Consider the following 26,914-nt stretch of genomic DNA (forward strand, 5'->3'; position numbering starts at 1 on the left):
GAACCCACCAATTCCATATTCTGTTAATAGTCATTGGATCTCGACCAATGCGAGCAGCAATGACGCGACACGATAAACCGCAATCGCGATAGGCTCCATGCAGTCCGACGTTTATCAAAGTCGGAAACGTGATGGTACGCATTTCTCCTCCTTGCACGAGGCATCACAACAACGTTTCACCAGGCAACGCCGGTCAGCTGCTGTTTGTGTATGAGAAATCGGCTGGAAACTTCCCTCATGTCAGCACGTTTTAGGTGTCGCCACCGGCGCCAACCTTGTATGAATGCTCTGAAAAGCTAATCATTTGCATATCACAGCATCTTATTCCTGTCGGTTAAATTTCGCGTCTGTAGCACGTCATCTCGTGGTGTAGCGATTTTAATGGCCAGTAGTGTACATCTATTGCACCGTCCTCAGTCGATAAAAGTATGCTCTCTATTAAACAGTGGAAAGAATGAAAACATAAAATTTCTTTTATTTATTTAATTTAATAATGAAACTTTCTAATTTTATAATTTACAAATCACTTCACTTTCCATCGGAAAAACTGGTAGATAAATACAGGAAAAATCTTCTAATTTTATGTTGACATGTGAAACATTATTCACGGTTTGGCTATGTAAGTTGTATGTTACATGTGAAGAAACTCCACTAGTAAGTAGGCAAATTTTAGAAAATCCGCCATGAAAGTACAAGGTCATTCTAAATCATTGAATCGATTCACAATTTTCTGTAGCTATATTATTTGACATACTGTCCGCCCCATTAGCTGAGTGCTCAGCGTGATGGATTGCCGTTCAACGGGCCCGGGTTCGATTCCCGGCTGGGTCGGAGATTTTCTCCGCTCAGGGTGCTGTGTTGTCTTCATCATCATTTCATCCCCATCCGGCGCGCAGGTCGCCCAATGTGGCGTCGAATGTAATAAGACCTGCACAAAGGCGGCCGGACTTGCCCCGTAAGGGGCCTCCCGGCCAATGACGCCAAACGCTCATTTCCATTTCCAATTGACATACTGTCACAGGGCTTTGCACACACATAGAAAAACTCAAAAAAAGTTTTTTACGTGTTATGGCTGCTCCATATGTGCCCCCCCCCCCCTTGATCTGCAAGTATCATGACGATAATCAAGTTCTTCCCATCTTCGGTGCGGCGTATATCCATCAATTTGCTCGATAGCACTGTTGATGAGAGCTCACAGCTTTGATACGTTTGTTGGTAGAGGCAGCGTAAACACTGAATCTTTCACGTAATCCCAGACATAAAAAATTGCATGGGGTGAGGTTGGCAGAGCGTGGACGCCATGACATAAATCGCTTACCGGCAGTCATTCTTACCAGGCTTGCGAAATACTGATGTGGATGTACAACAAGGTGACGAAAGTCGAAGGATACCGCCTAAAGTCGTGACGGATCTCTTTTTGCCCGGCTTAGTGCAGGAACTCGACGTGGCATGGACTCAACAAGTCATTGGGGTCCCCTGCATGAAAAACTGAGCCATTCTGTCTCTATAGCCGTCCATAAGTGCGAAGTGTTGCCGGTGCAGGATTTTGTGCACGAGCTGACCTCTCGATTATGTCTCATAGATGTGCGATGGCATTCATATCGGGAGAACTGGGTAGCCAAATCATTCACTCGAATTGTCGAGAATCCTCTTCAAATCAATCGCGAACAATTCTAGCCCGGTCACGTGACACATTTTTATCCATGAAAATTTCATCGTCGTTTGGGAACATGAAGTCCATGAATGGCTGCAAATGTTCTCCACGTACCAGTACATAACCGTTTCCAGTCAATGATCGAGTCAGTTGGACCATAGGACCCAGACCATTCCATGTAAACATTACCCACACCATTGTGTGCTTGCACAGTGCCTTACTGACAAATGCAGTCCATGGTTTTATGGAGTCTACGCCACACTCGAACCCTACCACCAGCTTTTTACCATCCGAAATCGAGATTAATCTGACCAGGCCACGATTTTCCAGTCATCTAGGGTCCAACCGACGCGCTCAGGAGTCCAGGAGAGGCACTTCAGACGATGCCGTGCTGTTACCAAAAGCACTCGTGTCGGTCGTCCATTGCCACAGCCCATTAACGCCAAATTTCGCCACACCATCCTAACGGATACGTTTGTCGTACGTCCCACATTGACTTCTGCGCTTATTTCACACAGTGTTTCTTGTCTGTTAGCACTGATAACTCGACTCAAACGTCCCCGCTCTCGGTCCTTGCGTGAGGGTCGTCGGCCGCTGCGTTGTCCGTGGTGAGAGGTAATGCCTGATATTTGTATTCTCGGCACGCTCTCGACGCTGTGGATCTCGGAATACTGAATTCCCTAACGATTTCCAAAGTGGAATGTCCCATGCGTCTAGCTTCAACCACTACTCCGTGTTCAAAATCTGTTAATTTCCATCGTGCGGCCATAATCACGCCAGAAAGCTTTTCACATGAACCACCTGAGTACAAATGGCAGCTCCGCGGATGCACCGTCCTTTTATGCCTTGTGTTCGCGATACTAACGCCGTCTGTATATGTACATATCGCTTTCCCATGACTTTCGTCACCTCGGTTCAAAATGTGTGTGAAATCTTATGGGACTTAACTGCTAAGGTCATCAGTCCATAAGCTTACACACTACCTGACCTAAATTATCCTAAGGACAAACAGACGCACCCATGCCCGAGGGAGGACTCGAACCTCCACCGGGACCAGCCGCATAGTCCGTGACTGCAGCGCCCGAGACCGCTCGGCTAACCGCGCGCGGCGTCACCTCGGTGTAGAAGCCCTTTGCAGCCACACTGGGCACGCTCTACTTCGTATAGTAGCTCTCCTTCTCTCAGGATTCTATGGTAACCCCTGCGACAGCCCAGAAATTATCCTCTTGGAACTCAACAGTATACCTCTCTGTGGTGCAAAATGCCTCTCTTGTACTGTCTGCCATAGGAGTTAATCTCTATGACACTCTCGCGTTTTCTGAACGAATCCATAATGAAATGTGCAACACACCTCTGAATATTTTCTCATTATTAATGCGGCATAATTTTCAGTATCATCAGACTGCAAATAAAACGTTAATACAAGTCAATGAAGTTAGCTTCTTGGGTAGTATATGATAACAAATGGCAACAGAAGTATAAGGGATATTATAAAAAGATCGTTCACATACAGAATTGCAATGGCTAAACAAGCATTCAGAAATAACAGGGATTTTTTAACACGTAATCTTCTTAATATAGAAAAAAAGTAAATTTTCGGAACATTTATTTGGAGCATTTTAAGCTATAATTGTGAAGGGCGTACTCTTGGAAAATCAGAAAAGAAAAAAATTAGAATCAAGGATGAAATGGATATGGAGAAGAGTCACAAAAACATCATGGACTGAAAGAATATCTAATGAACAGATGATAAAAGAAATTAAGGAGAAATAGACATTGATTAACATAACGCAGAGAAGGAAAAATAATTTGATGAGACACCTAATACGACATAACAGCTTAGAAGGAAAAATCCTGGGATAAAAATCAAGAGACGCCCAGAATATCCATTTTACCGTGTTTGGTATGTGGGGCGCTCAACTGCGCGGTCATCAGCGCCCGTACAAAGACTCAATTTTTACACAATCCAGTCTAACCATTGTCGCGAATGATGATGGTGATAGTGACAACACAAACACCCACTCCCCTGGCAATGAAAATCCCCCACCCGGCCGGGAATCGAAACCGGGAACCCTTGATCCAGAGGCAGCAACGCTAGCCACTAGACTACGAACATTTTTCAGTGTGTTGTCAGTGGAATGAACTGCAGCAACAACCACCAGATGGTGAAGATGGCGATGGACAGACGCGATTATAATCGGCCTACACTAAGTGGCACAGTGGTAAGGCAAGGAACACGGCGGTTCAAATCCTCGTCCGCCCATGCAGATTTAGGTTTTCCGTGATGTCCCAAAAACGTTTAAGGCGAATACCAGAATGAATTCTTTCAAAGGGTGGGTCTGATTTTCTTCCCATCTTGACGAGCTTGAGCTCCGTCTCTAATGACGTTAAGCGCTAAACTTTCTTCCTTGCCTTCAAAACAGGATCTCGTAGTTCTACAACCTTCGTCGCCGCGAGGACATTGTGTGATATCCTTCTGCGTGAGAACGATGAAACGTGAATGCTATTTGGATCTCTTCATGGTGAACGAAATACTAACTTCTTACTTGAACACATACTGCACATAATTATATTCGAACGTGTGAGTATAAACTCATATTCTTTATTCATGGACAATGTCGGTATCTCCCCAATCTCTTTCTTTACTTGTTTCACTTGAATATTCCGTTAGTACTGTGAACAGAACAAAATGATACATTTACTATCGATATCTCTCATCTCCACAGTTCCAATGGAACGACATAAATGATTTACTCATCGACTTTTTCTAGTAATATATGACATGCATTAGTTAGATTAATATTTTTTGTTATTATTCGCCAATTGCACAGATAAAAATTTCATTGTTGAAAATAAAACAGAAGTCAAGAATGATTTAGATTTACATTCCTGGACAGCAAATCCTGCCTAATAGGCAGTGCTTCGGTACTGACTTATTCGTTTTTTTATACAAATCCCACTATACTGAGAATGTTAAACGTGGGGCAGGTTCGCCTTAGGTAATGTTATTTGAGGTGGAACTGGATCCCGGTGTTATTTAATGAAAGTTGTTTTTGAACATCTAGCAGTTTGCCAGCAGTATGTTTACCCAAATTTTTAAAAATAAAATTAGCTGCTCCTATTTTATTACAAATGTCGCACGCCAGTCAATTTTAATATAGCATTAGCCTCAATACATGCGTCCTGAATACTGTATGGTTTTTGATTAGTTACGAAAAGCTTTCAGCTTCCGTGTTATCAGCGACATATTTCTGCGCGTCATGGTTCTGTGCGGTAATATCCATACACATTATTTTTGTAAAGGATAGACTCAATAACGTGACCAATTTTCCTAGGTATATTTTGAATGTTTTACGATACGCGACTAGAGAAGTATAATTAACAGTCTACGCACAGTGAAGCTAAAATGTTGAAATTTCACCCGAGTCGCAAACGATTTTAATTTTTTTTTTTGACTGTTCCGCCCATGAGGAACACCTTCTTAACCAAGTGACGTCGCATAGTAAAACAATTTTGCGTGTTTTCTGTATGTCTCGAATCCAAACGGCACATCAGCACCTGCCAACCTCTGCAATTAAGCTATATCCTTTATCTTTTCTATTCCTAATTCGAATTTTTATTATAATTGATATTTATGATGTACAGATAAGTCCAGCATCGATTATATTAACACTTTGCTGTCCGCACGTCCCACACAAATTGATTCGCTTGGCGACGCCAGGGCTAATTCTGATTACTTACCCTGTCGCTGGCCGTTCTTGATATTATCAGGAGATTATTAATAGTTAAGTTTTACTAATCTCATCGTTAGCTCTCATAAGTTCTCAACCCTGTTCCATACTCTCATGAAATTTCGAAAATATACAGACGTAAATAAATACAAAATTTGTTTGGCTTGGCTCTGAGCACTATGGGACTCAACTGCTGTGGTCATCAGTCCGCTAGAACTTAGAACTACCTAAACCTAACTAACCTAAGGACATCACACACATCCATGCCCGAGGCAGGATTCGAACCTGCGACCGTAGCAGTCGCACGGTTCCGGACTGCGCGCCTAGAACCGCGAGACCACCGCGGCCGGCAAAATTTGTTTGTTACATGTATTTGTTTATTTGCGTTTTCTTTGGTACTTAGTATTTCTCTTTCATATGATATGCAGCTGAACAGTCTCTAAGATGTAACGCACCTTTACAATACTTGCAATTTAAGTTTGTTGTTCTTTTTTATTTTTAGAACATACATGGCAGTTTCTTCGTTTACGTTTATTCGTTACAGAAATAAGTATTAGTTGGTGTTGCTTTATGTGATCGGAAAATCTGTCATCGGGATCATGATGAGTCGTACGTGTTGTAGTGGCAACCTCCAAGTTTTGTGCAGAAGCTGGTACAAGGTCTTTTATCCACGAATCAGACACTTTCAATAAAAAAAATCGTGAAATCGGAGACTCTTGTGTTCTGTATTGAAATATTGGCATCTATGGAATGCATTGAATAAAGCGCAATTAAAGAGGTACATGCAAACCTTTTTTGACCATTTTATAGCTTTTCTGATTATAGAGAAATAGCTAAAATATTGGTCTTTTCGATCCACTCCTTTCATGTATTTGTTATAGTCTAATACACTTTCATGTTTTTTCATTCAGTATTTTCTTTGAGTTTCAGTCAAAGTGGCATTATGTATTAACCGAAAAATTTAAAACATTCATGGAATCTGGTAGAATACATCATTAAATACATTTTTTTCGAATTTGTAAAACATATAGTACTTGACTAGATTACAACAGTTTCGAAATGTGTGCACAAAGTATCACTCGCCCCCACCCCTTGGTACCTCGATAACTAAAAACAATTTCGATAAGTTAGCTATATTTTGCACGTAGCAATGTTGAATCCGAAATGCACCAATTGTAAACGGCCAGCGACTTCATTCTTAACTCTAATCTCTTCGAAATACGTGCAATGGGCTACCCAATTTCAAAGCAACATAATAACTATGAGCAACAACGAAACTAAAACCAGTTCCTTATCGCCGGCCGGAGTGGTCAAGCGGTTATAGGCGCTTCAGTCTGGAACCGCGCTGCTGCTACGGTCGCAGGTTCAAATCCTGCCTCAGGCATGGATGTGTGTGATGTCGTTAGGTTAGTTAGGTTTAAGTAGTTCTAAGTTCTAGGGGACTGATGACCTTAGATGTCACGACCCATAGTGCTCAGAGCCATTTGAACTATTTTTTTTTTTCGTTCCTTATCAAGCTCCGATGTGGGGCTATAAGATGGGAGACAATCGTTTTTATCGGATAGTTTGCTCAAAATCGAATGAGAAAGACTTCATAGTACAGAACCCACATAATCCAATAACAGTGTTTATTTTTAATTGTTTGCTTCAAAGTACAAGTTTTAATGAGAAACTAACAACACAGACGTATGTAGGATCGCATCATTTATATTGGGTGTTTGAGTTTTATTTATATGAATGAAAAGTGAGAGTAGATTAAAATGAAAAAACACTAATAATGCTATTAAATTTTAGTCCGGAAACCAGTGGTCCCCCAGTACGATTTTCGCACCAGTGCTGTCATGCCAGTGTTATACAGCACTCTTAACGTCAAAAGGCAGCGTTTACTTCGAAACACTGCAGATGAGGCGTAAATTACAAAATTATAAACTCTCTTCAGTTGATTCAAATGGTTCAAATGGCTCTGAGCACTATGGGACTTAACTGCTGAGGTCATCAGTCCCCTAGAACTTAAAACTACTTAAACCTAACTAACCTAAGGACATCACACACACCCATGCCCGAGGCAGGATTCGAACCTGCGATCGTAGCGGTCGCGCGGTTCCAGACTGTAGCGCCTAGAACCGCTCGGCCACTCCAGCAGGCTCTCTTCAGTTGATTTTATCATAATTCTGGATTCATAAGTATAGTAAATAGCGTTTCGACAACAAGCGTTATCAGTCGTGTTTGATGGCTTCACAGTCCCCGTCGGCACTGGCATCCATCGTATCTTTTTTTGTGGGAATATTCAAGAGCTTGGTGTTTTCCAGTCCTGTTGATAGTGTCGGTGAACTACGAGATGGTTGTGAGTGATGCATTCCGAACATACTTGGGATTTTTGAACGTGTACGAGCATCGATTAGGAATCGTGCTGAAGTCTGCCTTCACATGAACGATGACCATGTGGAACACTTTTTGGAATGTGTTTGTCCACAATTGCATATCTGCAGTTTGGATACTCGGGGCACAATTACGATGTGTTCACGTACTCAGTCGTAATACGTCCTGTCGAGGAAACCACTGGTTTCCAGAACTATGTTTATCAGAATTATTTGCTTGTTTCATTGCCCTCCGATCGCGCCTTTGTTGTACCCGTAACAGTCAAACACCTTGTATAAAATAGTTTCTTTAAAGGCAGAGCAGAAGAATCGATATTCGGCTCTCCGTTTTCCCGTACGAGTACGTCTTCCGTTGCGGAAACATTCCACTCGTGTGGCCCCAGCCTAATAGGTGGTACTGTACAATGAGAAGTACCTTCTGTCATCTACTCCAATTGGCTTGCAGAGTATGGATGAAGATGTATGGTCGATGTAGTACAGTGAACAGCGTTGGGAGAAACCATTAAAGTCCAGCTCAATCTGTCAGCAATTGTCCATTGTAGCGATTGCACTCCAGTAGCTCTCTCGTAGTCGACGATCTTTTAGCGGTTGTTACCCCGTACGTATGAAACATTGCGGAAGCTTTCCGCGGGCGGCTTTGGAGACGGTTCCCTCTCCCTCTTTGCAACCGGCGCGCGGTATATCTCCGCAGCTGAAGTGCGCTGGCGCACAGAAGCGACTGGCGGGTAGATTAGAGGGGCGGTGCCGAGCCAGACACGACAAGCGGGCGGAGAGGACGTATAAATGAAATTGCAGTCCGAAGCGCGGCAGTTACGCAGTTTAGTTACAGCTCCAAACTAATTCAGTTGCCGGCGGAAGCCCCCGCTAGTAATTGGTAATATATTAAATTTTCGTTGCCGCTCGGGATGAATATTCGCGACGCGCTGGAGTGCGCAGGCGCGGTGCGGCGCGGCGCGTGTTCGCCCGACTGCAGACGACCCGGCGGAATGGGTTCGGGCGGCCGAGTCATATATCCGACGGAGCGGCGCTCCTCGCGTCAGCTGCTGTGTATGGAGCCCTACGTGCTGAATACCATTCGGAACGGAGCCAGAATACGTAACGCCGACTTATTAGTCGAGGCTGCGCTCTAGACCATACTGCTGTTGCCCGCGGAGTCGTGTGCGGCTGTAATGCGGCTTCTCGTAGTGTGCGAATGCTATAGCAAAGTTTTTCAATACAGACCCACTTATTTCACTTCTCCAGATATATTTCACTGCGGTCAATGCGTCTTTTCATCCGTCGAAGCAGTTACTCCGATTCAGGCCAGAAACTGAATTATAAAGCGAACAGTGCAAAATCATGTCCAGGATCTGAGCTGGGTGAGGGATGAGTGGGGAGGGAGCCATGGGAGGGGGAGGGGGTTGGGGGGGGGTGAGCTCTTGTTAATTTCGCGTTCAATGACGAAGTAGTTCTGAGGTTTCATAACAAGTAGCTCTGGACACATTTGTAACTACTCAATATCCACTGTTGGGGAAACATTGAAGTTCTATATGCTAAGACCTTTGTTTTTTTTTTTTTTTTAGGTGTATCTGCTATCCCCCCTTCCCCCTCGCACGCCCTGTACATAGCTCTCCTGGGAACAGTTGCTACAATATCCATTACATGTAATGGGTACCCTCCGCCTGCTTCTACCTGTGAACGTTCTTGAAAAAGTGCACTGAAATGTGTGGTCATAGCCGCGCGGGATTAGCCGAGTGGTCTCAGGCGCTGCACTCATGGTTTGTGCGGCTCGTCCCGTCGGAGGTTCGAGTCCTCCCTCGGGCATGGGTGCGTGTTTTTGTCCTTAGGATAATTTAGGTTAAGTAGTGTGTAAGCTTAGGGATTGATGACCTTAGCAGTTAAGTCCCATAAGATTTCACACACATTTGAACATTTTTGTGTCGTCATAAGCGAGCTCTCTGCAGTTTTAAAACCAATTACCTTTATCACAGCTAACCACATTGTACAAAAAGATACTTAACCGCCAGTACAGAACACGCTAATGTCGTGTAACACCGGATCTAGTCTTGAGAGTGCTAATCGGTCTCCCGGTTTCACCGACGTAAACTTCGCAGCGCTGACATCAAAGTTCGTAGACACCTGTAGTGTGGAGAGCATCTCAGCAGATTTTGGGTTTTGTGGCCGCTCTGGAATACTGGGTCGGCCGCTGTGGCCGAGCGGTTCTAGGCGCTTCAGTCCGGAACCGCGCTGCTGCTACGGTCGCAGGTTCGAATCCTGCCTCGGGCATGGATATGTGTGATGTCCTTAGGTTAGTTTGCCTTAAGTAGTTCTAAGTCTAGGGGACTGATGACCTCAGATGTTAAGTCCCATAGTGCTTAGAGCCATTTTATCTCGAATACTGGTTTAAATCCTCCCTGGTGCAGCACCTTAAGTGTCGGATCATAAACAACTCTATGCACGACTGGGGCAACGCATCACATCAGCTATAGCTGACCGCCAACACGCCTGAGGCCGATCTATTCATTTTCAAGAACCTTGTGTGCTTGCTTGGTAGCCGTGAATGCAGCAGCGAAAAATAAGAAAGACTGTTGAAATAACTGTACAGGACTCGCCGATGGTGTGAAGACGGCAGGGTGTGAACAACAAGTCAGCGGAAGAATTTCGGTTAAATGAGAACAAAAACGTAAAAAGCTGAATGATGATTTTTTTTTAGTAAATCAAGCCTATAGGGATACAGGCGTAAAACAGCGGCTGGCTGATGGACGGCCACCGGAAGCAAGACTGGGATGAGGGGCGGGGGAGGAAACATGCCTCCAGAATAAAGAGAAGCAGGAAGGTACGTATGGTTAGGTCGAGGGTTGGCTGGAAAGAGAGCGTCTCGGTGGTGCCCGTGCGTTCTTGCCATCTTGCCAGGCTACCCCACGTCCCCCACCCGAGGTTTTGCAGCCCTCTGTTTGCTGGAGAGCACTTTGCAAACATAGTTAGTCAGCGACGATTTAGAAAAGGGTTATCTCGTCAGTAGTGCTCTCTGTGAGAGAGCTATTCATGTTTGCTGAGTGCACGTACGCTGCGATATCCAGTACCATACGATGTCGCATTGGCTCGAGCCCGGCCACAACTTTGTAGTGAGACAGTGCTGTTGCGTCGGACAGAAAAACTGAAGAAATAGAAAGAGCTGTAATTACAAACAAATTTTTCCCATCAGTGTGGCAATCCAACATGCACATAATTAAACGCTCTGACAGCGTGGACAAGCTACGGTTGGCCTGGCTGCCGGCGCCCCAGTCCATTCGGCCGCGTGTGTTCGCCAGCAGAAAGCTCCACATGGTACGCATTATAAACAAACGACCACAAGAGAACTGCCCTGCGGCTTCAACGTCTCGTCGCGAGAAAACACTGCTTCAGGACAAAGCTATAGATTCGCTATTGCCTACCAATCACCTGCCAGAGTGGTATAGGTTCCACCGCACAGCCGCCCATCCATAGCAATCTTTTCTTCGAATCGCCTTAAGGCATCCCAGGATGTGACGTCGACAATCAACTACAACCTAAATAAGACAGTATATATGGGACCACCATCATCAGAATCCAACCACTGCAAAGTCGGTCGAAACGCATCCATTTTCAGTTTTAGTGTTACGTAATGACACGGCGTAATACCCAATATTATTTTATTCCAAAAGGAAAACAGTTATTAAAACTGTGTAGGGAATCAGTCCACGCAGTTTTATTCAATGGTTATAGATATATTCAAATATCTCTTCACGTGGTTATATAGTCTTTTGGTCGTAATTCTGACTGTTGGCATCGTACATACCTGGTCTTTGCAGTTTCTACGATGCTGAAAAATGATTATGTTCAGTAACGTCGAATTAAATTAACTAATTGAAAATTAGGGGTGTTAACTATAATAACTTACGCTACTGTTCCAGAGTATTTTGCTCTGGGGCATTTTTAATTCCTAACTTTTCTTTTTCAAAATGGTTCAAATGGCTCTGAGCACTATGGGACTCAACTTGTGAGGTCATCAGTCCCCTAGAACTTAGAACTACTTAAACCTAACTAACCTAAGGACATCACACACATCCATGCCCGAGGCAGGATTCGAACCTGCGACCGTAGCGGTCTCGCGGTTCCAGACTGTAGCGCCTAGAACCGCACGGTCACTCCGGACGGCTTTTTTTTTTTTTTTTTTTTCAAATTCATAGTCGTCTTTGTTTGTTTCACGCCCTGTACATAGCTCTCCTGGGAACAGTTGCTACAATATCCATTATATGTAATGGGTACCCTCCGCCTGCTTCTACCTGTGAACGTTCTTGAAAAATTGCACTGAAATGTGTGGTCATAGCCGCGCGGGATTAGCCGAGTGGTCTCAGGCGCTGCACTCATGGTTTGTGCGGCTCGTCCCGGCGGAGGTTCGAGTCCTCCCTCGGGCATGGGTGCGTGTTTTTGTCCTTAGGATAATTTAGGTTAAGTAGTGTGTAAGCTTAGGGATTAATGACCTTAGCACTATGGGACTCAACTTGTGAGGTCATCAGTCCCCTAGAACTTAGAACTACTTAAACCTAACTAACCTAAGGACATCACACACATCCATGCCCGAGGCAGGATTCGAACCTGCGACCGTAGCGGTCTCGCGGTTCCAGACTGTAGCGCCTAGAACCGCACAGTCACTCCGGACGGCTTTTTTTTTTTTTCAAATTCATAGTCGTCTTTGTTTGTTTCTTTTATTTTAGAGGATCTATCTGTTGTATAAATACTATTTCTTCAGCGTGCAGATTTAGAGAAACTGTATTCCGTGTTGCAGTCGTGTTTCTTCTATAACATCCTATTGTACAACTATAGTGGCTTAAAAATATAAAAGGCAGGTAAAAGGAATGGGTATTCGAAAACCTTTGCAAATTCTGCGTGCTTTGTCACAACTTGAAAGTTTCTATATCTGTGGTAAAGATCTTGAAGAAAAAAATAACTTTTTCCTTTTGAATTCCTTTAAATTATCTATTTAATTTTGGGAGCACTATATTTTTCCAGCAGCACAAGAAGGTAAAAGACAGCAGCGCATCACGCATAGTGCAAGATGTAATCAGATCTGCGCATAAACTGGTTACGAATGAAGGACGGTGAAGCCTTAGCGAGGACCGACCAACAGTGAACCTTGCGAAGTAGGTCTTGCTCGAAGGCGTAAGGTACTTACCCGACTCCAACAGGGAACTTGCAGCGGGGCGGAACATGACATGAAGGATAGTTACGCCCGTAACAGCTAAGCAGGAAATTCCGTCCTCCGGTAACATTCCCAAGAACCCGGCTGAAAGCCCTGTACTAGCTTAACAAGCAGTGCTCCACTTCCTGTGCAAGACGGAAGATAAATTACACTTCCCCGGTCGAAGCATGCTCTAGAATATTGATACTGCATTAATCTGAACGGGTAAACGCCTCCAGGAAATCTTTGCGCAAGAGATGATCACTGCAAGGGGTGTGTTATCAAAAGGACTGACAGTAAACGTACCTAAGTGCTCAAGCCTCGGTATGTTTATCTTCTTCTGTACTACTAATAAAACTTCAGCAACGTTGTGCTAGTCTGTCTGTCAGAACGCGCTAATGTCCAAAATTAAAAAAATGGTTCAAATGGCTCTGAGCACTATGGGACTGAACTGCTGTGGTTATCAGTCCCCTAGAACTTAGAACTACTTAAACCTAACTAACCTAAGGACATCACACACATCCATGCCCGAGGCAGGATTCGAACCTGCGACCGTAGCAGTCGCACGGTTCCGGACTGCGCGCCTAGAACCGCGAGACCACCGCGGCCGGCTGTCCAAAATTACTGGATGAATTTTCCGTGGGGTTTTCACAGGTAACATGAGCGTAGCTTGGGTCAACTATAGGCTTTATTTTATCAGAATCGAAACACGGAAAAGAAACATACTGCAATCTAAAGCTTTATAAAAAAACGTCTCCTCAGATTACTAGTTTGGATGTTAAATCATCACGTCTTAGTACACCAAACAATTAATAGATCGTACTGTTAGCCGGCCGCAGTGGCCGTGCGGTTAAAGGCGCTGCAGTCCGGAACCGCAAGACCGCTACGGTCGCAGGTTCGAATCCTGCCTCGGGCATGGATGTTTGTGATGTCCTTAGGTTAGATAGGTTTAACTAGTTCTAAGTTCTAGGGGACTAATGACCTCAGCAGTTGAGTCCCATAGTGCTCAGAGCCATTTTTGATCGTACTGTCAGTTTTTTTAACTCAGTGACAGATGTAGTTTCGGCGGTTTACATCAGTGACAGAATTGAGCTCCAAACTCTTATTTTTATGAAACACACTACCAATACATTTACTTGGCTAAGATATACGGATTTACTAATTTCGCTTTGAGTATTAAAAACTTGACGAAATTCCTTTGCTTCTTTCGATAGGGTTTGTGTATATTTGACTTCTCGATTAGGACAAAATTAATTTATTGAGTTTGGTTTGTAATTTGCGTGTTTGCTTTATTACATTCTAATTTCGTTTTGTCTGCGAATAAAAATATTTATAAAACGATTGAGTCTTTAGCAATACATTAGAACAGGTTAAATACAGGACTATGTGGCCTCAAGAATCAATTAAAATCACGAGGTGACACTTGCTGCAGCTTGAGAACATCAGGCTTTAACTCGGTGCTAAGAAATACCTTCCGAAAGCGAGGCGCTACGTAACACTGGTCGAGAGCGTCATGCATTATCTCGCTCCACGGAACCCTTCACTCACAGAGGTTTAAAGTTAGTTCTGTCCAACTTAGCATCATAGAAGCGGGAATTCTGACGGAAGTTGCTCAGGCGGGCGAGTTTTTGTACCTGAATCCCACTTATCCCTGACGGATTACAATTTCCCTTCAACCTCGTACAACTCCCATTAAGCTTATGTTATGCCATGACCATAAATAAAGACCAAGGCCAGATGCTGCGTGTTGCAGTCGTGGACCTTAGTGTAGTTGCTTTTCGCACGATCAGCACAAGGTGGTTCTGTCCGGTGTTAGTGGAGAAACAAGCTCTTCGTTCATATCTCTGGTCCACTACTTACCTCTTCATCTCAAAGTAGCACTTGCAACATACGTCCTCCAGTCTCTGTCTTCCCATGCAGCTTTTACCCACTACTACTCCCACTAGTACCATGAAAATTATTCCCTGGTGTCTTAACAGATGTCCTATCTGTTGTGGGCTGGGGGTGTCCACATTGATGCAAATCTCGCTGCCGCTGAAAAAGACTAATACAGGTGTCCTGATAGGACGGATACGTGGGTTCTAGGGCAGCACACACATACTGAAAGTAACACAGGATAGTGAATAGTAAAATATATTTCTCAACTTTGGTAACACTGGTTACAGCAATTGTAGAATGCAGGTTTAGCCTATCTGTCGTGCGTTGACACTGTTCCATAAAAACTGGACTAAAGTCGGAAGAAAACTAATTCTTAATATGCTATTGCCCGCTGGTGTGGCCGAGAGGTTCTAGGCGCAGGTTCGAGTCCTGTCTCGGGCATGGATGTGTGTAATGTCCTTAGGTTACTTAGGTTTAAGTAGTTCTAAGTTCTAGGGAACTGATGACCTCAGATGTTAAGTCCCATAGTGCTCAGAGCCATTTGAACCATTTTGATTACCTATCCACTGGCATTTGCCTTAGTATCTCAAACACTTTTTGGTTGATCTCTGTTTCTATATGAAGCAAATTTTTGTTCTGGAAAAGAAAAAAAAATTATTGCTTGTGTGTGTGTGTGTGTGTGTGTGTGTGTTGTTTGTGTGGTCATTTTAATCACTCTCGTCTCATCAGTTTTAGTATGAGTGCTAACAACGTGGACTTCGTGTGCCCGAACGATCGTATCATCATAATACTCATCCTTTGTGTTTTGCTCCGTGTTATTTCTGCTTTCGTGTTTTTTTCTGTAATGAATGTGAAACTAGTGTACTTGGTTGACGGGAAGCAGCAGCCAGAGCACAAGGGAGCGGTACGCCTGACTGGTGGTGTTTGACGCTTGCGCAGAGTCGCTGCCGACGAGCACGGCGGTTCACTCTGGGGGCGGCCAGGCGACCAGCGGGGGCGGCGTGGGTGGCGACGCCCTGGTGCAGCAGCAGGCGCAGCCGCCGTCCGAGTGGCCCTCCTCGGTGCTGGAGATGCCTGAGTTGGGACAGCCGCACTCCGCCTCCATACCGCCCTTCCAGTTCTGGAACTCCGAGTTCCGCAACAAGCAGCCTGCCTTCATACGGTCAGTACTACACACTCAGCTAGCTCGCTGCATTCTGTGTCCATATTTATCTTTTTTTTTTTTTGAGGAGGTCGTTTTTTTAATCTCTCTCCCACAGCTTCCTCCCTTGTGACAATCTCTTCATCTCAGAGCAGTACTTGTGCTCTACGTCCTCGATTATTTGTTGGTTATTGAACAGTGGATTTAATTTCAAAGAATATTCTTAAAATTTATTGTATTTACTAGCGATTCATCAAGAACATTAAAACATTTAATCACACTATGTGAGCGTGAAAGTAGTTGCCAGGGAGTAACTGATGAAATCAAAATCAAATTGCTTTTAACAAATGCGAATTTTATTCCTAAAAGCTTTTTCTTTTTTTAAAAAAAAAACTTAAAATTATAAGCAGAACGCACCCTCTAACTATCAAGTTACACACGGCCGTAGTCACGACCGCTCACAACAACCTCTGAAAGACTACACTGGTGCAAATCTGCAACACACCAGATTACCTTAAAGTAAAAGTTTTAACAATTCACACAAGCACACAAACCATGCACCCCGTACGAGGGATGGAAATGTTACAAAACACTAAAATTAAAAAATTAACATGCCACCGAAGGTGCAACTTGATTTTAACTTCTAAGAAAAGTCTTACGGTGAAAGGATGGCAACTTTATATACTAAAATGACCATTTAAATAAAAGCCCATGAAATGCAATCTTATATAAAATTATACAAGGTTGGCCAAACGAGTTAACATGCTCGACAGTACACATATACCGTTTCTCAAGATGATAGGCAAGATGAAAACTTATTTCAAGAATTAGGCCGTTACACTCCAAGCAATAAATTCGTTAACACACCGAATCCGACAAACATGACAGAGGCAGATATTAACGTACGGCAGATTGATAGGGAGATTACCGAACAACCCGAATCGCAGGTTGCTCTAACCCACCCCTAATCCACAAGGGAAAAACGGACCACCCAATTCATTAATGACCACCTTCCCGCGGGTGGGCAAACGGAGAAGAATGGTGGGACGACCCCAAAGCAAAGCGGCTGGTGACCTCACCAAGAAAATAAGTAGAATTTAACAAGTAAATGAAACAACATATCACCAATCACTTAACTTCTAATAAACTGCGATTTCTGGAGAAGACCTGGCGCAGCACCCCCAAATCGCTCTCCCGAGCCGTCCCTTGCCAGCCGCTTCAACGGACGCAGGAAGGCGCGCCGATCTCCCGTCTCACGGCTTCGCAGATCGCACCGGCCAGACCGATGTCGTGGGTTGACTCCTGTTGCTCTCGCGTCGGCCGCGAAGCCACTACCCCTCGCTATACGACGCGGCCCACTGGACGCACGTGGCGACCTCACATGTGCCGACGCTCAAGGCTGATAAGTCATCTTGTGTCTCAGTGCGCGACCGACCAACCGATCGATCCAACCGTCAATGACCATTGCCTGAGCAAACTCGAGCAGACAGGCGGCATAACGCGCAGACTCAGATGCAGGAACTCAGCCCCGACCGGGCGACCACTCGCTGAGTTCTCTTACTGGCGGAGTGGAAAGACTCTCATTTATCCGGCTTTAAAGATTGATCCGAACGAAAGACATACTAACACTCCGGACGACAGACAGACACTAACTGCCCCACAAATTCGGACGAGAGATAGACTAGCAAGCTGGGGACGAGGGATTGATCCCAGACTGACTCCAGACTCACCCAGACTGACCAACTGGCGAGCTCATAGCGCCCCTTAAATGCACGTGAACAGGCTACCTTCCCCCTTTCCAACCAGAGGGAGACACCAAAGCTGCGATTGCCACAGCGGCGCCACCGCCAGAAACGGAGGGCGACTGCTTCACACTACGCGCTGCGGCGCGCTCTTCAAAACAGCAACTTTTACCACGGCTCAGTTATATTCCAATCTATCGTTTAGAGTTTTACCCTGTACGAATCCCACTACTGCCAAAGAGGCCATTTACTGTGCTGTCGTCGTGTCCCATCTTGTAGTCAGTGTTTCCGCCATATTCCTTTCTTCGCCGATTCTGCTGAGGACCATCTCATTTTTTGGCTTATCAGTACCCTTAATATTCAGCGTCCTTCTGTTATACCAGAGCTAACGCTTCGACGCTCTCTTCATTTTCTGGTTTTCGCACAGACTATGCTTCAGTTCCATACAGTTATGTGTTCCAACCTACTTTACCATAAATTTCTTCCTCAGATTAAGGAGTATGTCTGATACAACTAGATTTCTTTCAGAGAGTAATTCCAGTATTGATGTTAAGTTTACCAGTAGCCTTACTTCTGCTAATCCTCATTACCTTCATCTTTCTTTGGTTTGGCCACCTGTATCTGCGTTCATTAGACTTCTTCCTTGTCAATAAATCCTGTAATTTTTCTTTACTTCCAGTGAGGGTAGCAATGTCATCACGGATCTTATCATTGCTACCCATCCACCCTGAACTTCAGTCTCGCTCGTGAACCTTTCTTTTAATTCATTCATTGCTTTTTTTGACGTAGGGGTTGAACAGTATGGGAATACGCCCTATTTGATCGTAGCTCTTTCCTTTTGATCTTCCATTATTATTGTTCCCTCTTGGCTCTTGTGCAAACTGTACATCAACCGTCATTCCCTGTAGCTGATAGCTATTTTATGAGTATTTATAACGTCTTTCACCCCTCTATTCTGTCGAACAGTTTTTTTCTAAACCGACAAATCCTACTAAAGTATCTTGATTTTTCTTAGGTCTTGCTTCCACTATCAAGCTCATCACCAGAATTACCGCTTTGGCACCTTTACCTTAAAAAAAAAAGACTAATAGTCAATATTAGTCATTTAACAGACCAGTAACCCCCGATTTAAAAAAAATAGATATCCCATGCATAAAACAGTTCCAAGCGTCTAATTGCTTCACAAATCAGTTAATGTGTTAAATATTTGACTTAAGCATGTGAACCAGACAATGCTTACGAAATCGTCTGAAGTTGTGCCTAAAGTTTCTTGGAAGTCGCTAAGAGCTCTCACTACAAAACATTGCTTGAGCTCCATTTCAAGCAAACGCTAGTTTCTCACGCAAATCAATATTTATGACGTTATATCTCCTGAAATAGCTGACGTACAATAATATAATTTTGTCATTACATTCAGTGATATATGTAGATACTCTCTGCAAAGTGTCTTGCGAATAGAGTTAATAGTAAAGAAGGAAGAAATTAAAACGTCATTTCTGATGCCAAAGTTTTACTGTCTGAGGAGTGAAAATGTAGTAAGTCATAAACTTTTTTCCTTTCATCATTTTTTTGGGCATGTCAGCGAGAAAAAGTTCCGTAATAGTTTTATATTATATGTAAAGTTCGTCGGAAGTCTCATTCTCAAACACTGGATGAATATTGTCCGGGTATTTGCGAGCCGTTAGTTACCCGCCAGGGTAGCCAAGAGCGCTAACGCGCTGCTTCCTGGACTCGGGTAGGCGCGCCGGCCCCGGATCGAATCCGCCTGGCGGATTAACGACGAGGGCCGGTATGCCGGCCATCCTGGATGTGGTTTTTAGGCGGTTTTCCACATCCCGCTAGGTGAATACCGGGCTGGTCCCCCAGTTCCGCCTCAGTTACACGACTGACAGACATTTGAAAACGTTCGCACTATTTCATGACTTACACTAGACGCGGACAGCTGGGGTACACTACTTCCGTCCCGGGGGGCAGGAAGGGCATCTGGCCACCCTCTGCAAATAACACTGCCAAATCCGTCATAACAAAGCCGACCCCGCGTTGGAGTGGGACAAAGGCCCGAGAAAGAAAGAATATGCGAGCTGTTAGTTATGCTGCCTCAAGACAAACACACAGTTTCTAAGTGCAATACTTGTCTTATTGTGATAAACTTTTAACATCAGATTAGCCTCTCAATGAAAAGACTATAACAGCATTTTAAAATTTTAAGTTCGGTCAACACTAACGCAAAATACTGAGAGTTAAATTTTTATTGCCCCTGCAAGAAATTCGATAGCCAACCATCAAATGATAAAGAGTTATGGGATAGAAATTTGTTAATATACACTACTGGCCATTAAAATTGCTACACCAAGAAGAAATGCAGATGATAATCGGGTATTCATAGGACAAATATATTATACTAGAACTGACATGTGATTACATTTTCACGCAATTTGGGTGCATAGATCCTGAGAAATCAGTACCCAGAAAAACCACCTCTGGCCGTAATAACGGCCTTGATACGCCTGGGCATTGAGTCAAACAGAGCTTGGATGGCGTGTACAGGTACAGCTGCCTGTGCAGCTTCAACACGATACCACAGTTCATCAAGAGTAATGACTGGCGTATTGTGACGAGCCAATTGAACGGCCACCATTTACCAGAAGTTTCCAATTGGTGAGAGATCTGGAGAATGTGCTGGCCAGGGCAGCAGTCGAACATTTTCTGTTTCCAGAAAGGCTCGTACAGGACCTGCAACATGCGGTCGTGCATTATCCTGCAGAAATGAAGGGTTTCGCAGGGATCGAAGAAGGGTAGAGCCACTGGTCGTCACACATCTGAAATGTAACGTCCACTGTTCAAAGTGCCGTCATTGCGAACAAGAGGTGACCGAGACGTGTAACCAATGGCACCCCACACCATCACACCCGCTGATACGCCAGTATGGCGATGACGAATACACGCTTCCAATGTGCGTTCACCGCGATGTCGCAAAACACGGATGCGACCATCATGATGATGTAAACAGAACCTGGATTCATCCGAAAAAATTATGTTTTGCCATTCGTGCACCCTGGATTCATCCGAAAAAATTATGTTTTGCCATTCGTGCACCCAGGTTCGTCGTTGAGTACACCATCGCAGGCGTTCCTGTCTGTGATGCAGCGTCAAGGGGAACCGCAGCCATGGACTCCGAGCTGATAGCCCATGCTGCTGCAAACGTCGTCGAACTGTTCGTGCAGATGGTTGTTGTCTTGCAAACGTCCCCATCTGTTGACTCAGGGACCGAGACGTGGCTGCACGATCCGTTACAGCCATGCGGATAAGATGCCTGTCATCTCGACTGCTAGTGATACGAGGCCGTTCTGTATTACCCTCCTGAATCCACCTTTTCCATATTCTGGTAACAGTCATTGGATCTCGACCAACGCGAGCAGCAATGTCGTGATACGATAAACCACAATCGCGATAGGCTACCATCCGACCTTTATCAAAGTCGGAAACGTGATGGTACGCATTTCTCCTCCTTACACGAGGCATCACAACAACGTTTCACCAGGCAACGCCTGTCAACTGCTATTTGTGTATGAGAGATCTGTTGGAAACTTTCCTCATGTGAGCACGTTGCAGGTGTCGCCACCAGCGACAACCTTGTGTGAATGCTCTGAAAAGCTAATCATTTGCATATCACAGCATCTTCTTCCCGTCGGTTAAATTTCGCGTCTGTAGCACGTCATCTTCGTGGTGTAGCAATTTTAATGGCCAGTAGTGTAGATACTCATTTTTTCCATTTTTCTGTAAATTATTCCTGTCGTCAAATTGGATGAATAAGCTGCTGCTTTGTTACCTTCGGGATTTTGTGAATAATATTCTGATGATTGTCTCCAGTCTCACAGGTTCTACACACTGCCTAGAATAACCGTTTAACTGCACAGCCCCCAATGATTATAATAATACCGAAGGATCTTCCAAATCGACACTCATTTCTTCTTTCATATCAGCAGACTGTTTTCTCCTTGTAGAGGCCCTCAGCGTACTCTTTCCACCTAGCCTCTCTTTCCTCAGCGTATTACAGTTTGAATTCCTTTTGCATTCTTAATGATGACGGCCTTGCTTTTCATTTCACCGAAACCTATTTTGACTTCACTGTATGCTATATCTGTCTTTCCGACGACCGTATCTTTCGATTTATTAACACTTTTCCTGCAGGCATGTCGCTTCAGCTGCCCTAAACCTCCTATCGTTTTTCATTCCTAGGTGGCTATAGACGGAGCGCAATCTCGATCTAGAGCTAAGATATGGATGAAATCGATCACACTTTTATTGAAGAAAGCATCCTACCACTCGCCTGGATTGATCAGGGAAAAGACAGAGAACCTAAATCAAAACATAGACACCTCTGGGTTGGTGGCAGCCCATTATTCTACTCGTTTCTCCGATTTCTTCTTCGCCTCTTCATACCGGCCCTATCACTCTGCATCTTCCATAATCAAACCCTTTTAGGACAATCTGTGATCTCCCGTTGCTCCCTTCTCACTAATATGTTCCTCTGTCATGGATGGCATTAAATGTCCCATGATTCACGCTCTTCTGGCCACGACGGATTTCTACAGGCTTTCAGTCTCGTCCACTCTTCGATGGATCCGGTTACTTGTTATCTTGTTAGGCCAAATGACCTCCATGTTTCTCGAAGATATTACCTCGTATAAACACACAGGAAAATCGTAACTGCTTGAAGAAACGGGCCATGTTTTTAGCAATGTGCTAGGACGCTGAATTGTTATCGTTAATAATTCGTTGTTAAAACACATATAATTTTAGTTCAAAGTGAAAGAAGTTGCTTCTACTGATATATCAGGAATAGTACGGAATGTTCTGATGTACTGGAGACTGTTGACGGACTCAGACGTTCTCATATGATGCGGAGAGATCATTTTTTTTGTGTGTGTGTGTGTGTAAAAAGGAAAGGTACGAGTTCTAATTCTGATCCGGCACCCATTTTCACTGTCAGGGAGATTTATTTTGTAATAATCGTTTGACACTTTGGCACATCATCTAGTGAGACTTAATTAGTGCAAAAGAGTGATGTTTTCAATAAAGAGAAAAATGTTTTAGATGAATTATTTAGTTTTTGATCGATAACAGGGGGTGCAGAGGGGGCCATTATCAGCCTTGGATAAGCAGTATTGCTACTGAACTTGAGTTTCGTTTCGTACTTAAACTGAGAAAACCGAATCAAATAGTTTTTTCCAATAAGCCCTGAGTTGTTTCGCCTTTGAAAAATTCGACTATATAATGGCATTGTCTTTGATAGATCCTTGAGGTCGACAGTGGCTAGAGACGAAACAGTAGCGACTTAAAGTCCTTCCAACATTTGTCAGTTATGTTAAGAACTAGGGGGCTGAGCGATCAAGATAAACTCAACAAATAGAATTTGCATATTGGCTAAATGTGTTAGAATAAAAACATTGTTTTTAACATAATATCGGGAATAATTAGTTCATTGTTTACATGAACCAGCACGAATTATGATAATTGCTGGAAGCCTTCTCTACTTACAGTAATGTCTGTAGTAGACTTTATTACCTTATAATAAGTTCAGCTGCATTTAAAATGTAGACAACACTGTTAAGTTGTACACAAAACAAAAAACTAGTTCCAGTAAAATCGTCAAAAAGTCTCAGTGCAATTGGAATTGATACACTGTAGTTTTAGGAAAAAGATTTGCAGTATCAGCGAAATCCTATAACGATGATGAGGGAAAAACCGAAAATCGGCGTTGCGTGTTGTTTCGCTGTTACAGGCAGTTATGAAGGTGACATATTTACCATGATTAACTGCATTATGAAATGCACGACTACAAACTTAGTAATAAATCAATATCTCAGATATCGAGATGATTTTGGCTCTGAACTAATTCCGATGCCATAAGTCGCACTGTGTATGGAAAAAATTCTTTTAATTTTAATGAAAAACAAGTTGTAAATATGTGAAAAACAGCGTGATAGTTCATCTGAGTGAGCATGGAGTGCCTCGTGATGGCTGGGTGTTGTGTGCTGTCCTTAGGTTAGTTAGGTTTAAGTAGTTCTAAGTTCTAGGGGACTGATGACCATAGATGTTAAGTCCCATAGTGCTCAGAGCCATTTGAACCATTTTTTTTGAGCATGGAGCTGAGGGACTTTAGAGGTAGAAGACTAAGACTACAAATTTACGTGAAACAAAAATCCTAAATAATGTATTAAATAATAGGCTGCGCCCTACCTCTGAGACAATTTTATTAAAAGAACAAATAGGTTTTGGAGGGAAAGGATCATGCACTAATGGTATTTTTAGTCTAAAACAGTTGGTAGAGTAAAGGAAAGAATTTAACTTAAGAGATACACATACGGTTTGTTTGCTTTTGGCAGAGTCAACAGACACCTATTGTGGCAGATTATGGAAAAAGACACTTCCCAACGCGTCTAATTAACTCAGTGAAAACTCATTACAAAGAGTCATAATTTCAACTTGATTCAATAACTAACGGGGAGTTAGACAAGAATGGCCCGTGTCCTATACTTTTCAACATCTACATAGATGACCTAGTCAGGACTTGCAAACAAAGTATCTCGTACGGCGTAAAGATCAAAAGGGAGAAATGCTTTAATACTCTCCTACACCCAAATGATGGTAATCTTTAGAGAGCCGTTTATGACCCGAGTTGTTTGCTTCTAAATAGAGCATGACGATCTACAATAATAAAACAAAGATTATGGTTTTCAAGGGAAAATCGCCTATAAGATCTAAAATTACGATAAATAACGTAATACGGAACACGTAACACACATTCAGTATCGCGGCCGCGACGTACGGTGAAGTTTCGACAGTGAAATTGATAACAAAGTTCTAAAATTTAATGCAATCTGTAGAATTTCTAACGCGCTACACGAAAAAAAAAGCCGCGAATGTCATGGCAGTATCTGCTATGCCCTACAGATCTGAAACCTATGTTAACGCGTAAAACGATATGAGCAGGATCCATGTGGCGGAAATGAGATTTCTTCGTAGTCTTAAAACGTTAACAGAGAAGATAGCTTCAAAAGTAAAGACATTAGAAGTGAATTGCAGGCTGAGTTAGTGCATAGGAAACAGATCCAAACAGAAACAGATGGTGGTAACATGTAAATAACGTGCATGAAAATAGACTTCCAAAACAAATTCTTAACTACAAACCTAGCAGGAAAAGACAGAGAGGACGACCACGGAAGAGATGCCTGGACGTTGTTGGCCGGAACAGGTGAAATAAACTAATCCATGACGAGATAATAATAATAATAATAATAATAATAATACGAATAAGAATAATCCAAAAGAAACTACATGTCTGCTACCCACAACATTGTCGTCATTTTGGCAGAACTTCCCACTGCCTGTTGCAGCTCAGCTATACGAAGTAAGACTTGAATCCTGGCTTGACAATGGCAGATAAAGACTAAAATGGAGCCTGTGCGTGCGGTTTCCTTAATTACCTCTACAGTCCAAAATTATACGAGAAACTCTGCAGAGCAACAGGCGCGCCAAATATAGAACCGCACCTTTCCTCGCGTGCTACCTGATTCTTCACGACAAAGATAGCCATTAACGTGAAGCTGTATAAATACCTCGTAAGCATGACTGCGTGTTATTTCGCTATGATGCCATTCCTGCTGCTGCGATTTTCTGTCTTATATCGCTGCACTTTGGTCTCTTAACCATAAAGTCCTGTTGTTTCTAACTATACACTGCGAAGCAACTTTACGTGTTTGTCCTCACCTCAGATGAATCGTTACATTAGTTATTTATGAATTTAGCTGCTACAAAAGTAAGACTTGAATAACTATAAACTAGTCTCTCCGGCAAGCATTATTACTCCCGAAGAGAATTGTTTCCGATTCGATGTTATTTTTAGGAACAATCTGGAAGGAGGGTATTTAATATAGCATTTAATATAACGTGAGAACCGAGGTTAACGGCAGCTCAATGAAATGTAAGAACATTTTTTCTTTGACCCCATTCTCAGGCATCGAATCAAAGTCAGTTTTAAACCCTAAGTTTATTTCTGACAACTGCTGCAATGGCGTCACAAGTACAATATTTTTGTTACAGCATTCTCACCGTTCTCTTTTGGAGAGACGACAATGTTACACACTACCAAACAATTGCATGGAGCTTAAATTCTTGTTGTGTTGCTCTTTTTGCTCATTTTTCGTTTGTCAGTGATGTGGAATATACCATTTTTTTAACTCCCCTCCCCCCTGGCCACTCTATATTTAATAATATCTTATTATATTGTGAACTTAAACCAAAAATTTCTCTTCTAATTACAATTTCAGTGGATCACCAGTATGAAATGTGTTTTTATCTTCAGTTTGTTGGTACAATTTAGAAATAACGTGTTACTCGGGCTAACAAGTGATTTAGTTGTTCCAGATTTGTGTACACGATTCATAAATTGGGGCTGTTGAACTTTTTCGCTGCAAATATAGCTGTTTATTTTTTGCCGATGTATTGTTCCCTCATCGTCTCCATGCACTATCCGTTCTTCGCCATCCCGTAACATTCCAGATTAAATAGAGAATACACCGCCCCTCCCCCCCACCCAATTCTTACTTTTTAGTTACATACTAAATGATAAGGATTGCATACAGCCTAACATTTTTACACAGTAGCACAGTTATCAACCAAATTTGAACCACTCTTTTGTAAGCAGGTTGTAGCTTTTCACTCAATTCTCCCATTAACCGAATAGTGCTATTTGGGCAACTACAGTCCTACATGTTTCAGCAGGGAAAGAATATATGCACTATCAAGCCGAGGTATAATAGTAAATGTGATGTGACTATAATCGTTCATGTCCAACTAACTTTCTAATAAGAAATGATTGAATATTTACGGTAACCACAACTCTGTATTTCTGTCAGGTAGTTGGGGTCAGTTATTAGTTACAAGATTAATAAAAATATTTCTCACACTCGGATTATAGCGTCTCGTAAACTTCTTGCATTTTCAGGAAAAAATTACATTACCTGAAATCAGCCGAACGTCTGGCCTAATATGGTGGTCAAAGAAATTGTTTCACATTACTAAAAATAAGGGAACTACACAAATTGCCTGGGGGCATCCGCCGTCGATAGTTTGAAGGGTTCTACATTGTTAGGTCGCAGGAGTGATATCTGGAGCATGCCCCTCCATGATTCCCATCCACAAAATT

The 26,914-nt window shown here is 43.1% G+C and overlaps 1 protein-coding gene across 1 annotated transcript in view; it reads left to right on the forward strand.

The window, feature by feature from the left end:
* LOC126252108 (teneurin-a) overlaps nt 1-26,914 on the forward strand; it is a 352,713-nt gene that overhangs the window by 111,623 nt on the left and 214,176 nt on the right. The window contains exon 3 of the mRNA XM_049952972.1: nt 15,760-15,982. Coding sequence (XP_049808929.1) covers nt 15,760-15,982 — 223 coding nt within the window. The remainder of the gene's footprint in view (nt 1-15,759; nt 15,983-26,914) is intronic.

Source organism: Schistocerca nitens, chromosome 4, assembly GCF_023898315.1.
Source record: "Schistocerca nitens isolate TAMUIC-IGC-003100 chromosome 4, iqSchNite1.1, whole genome shotgun sequence".
Taxonomy (NCBI): Eukaryota; Metazoa; Arthropoda; class Insecta; order Orthoptera; family Acrididae; genus Schistocerca; species Schistocerca nitens.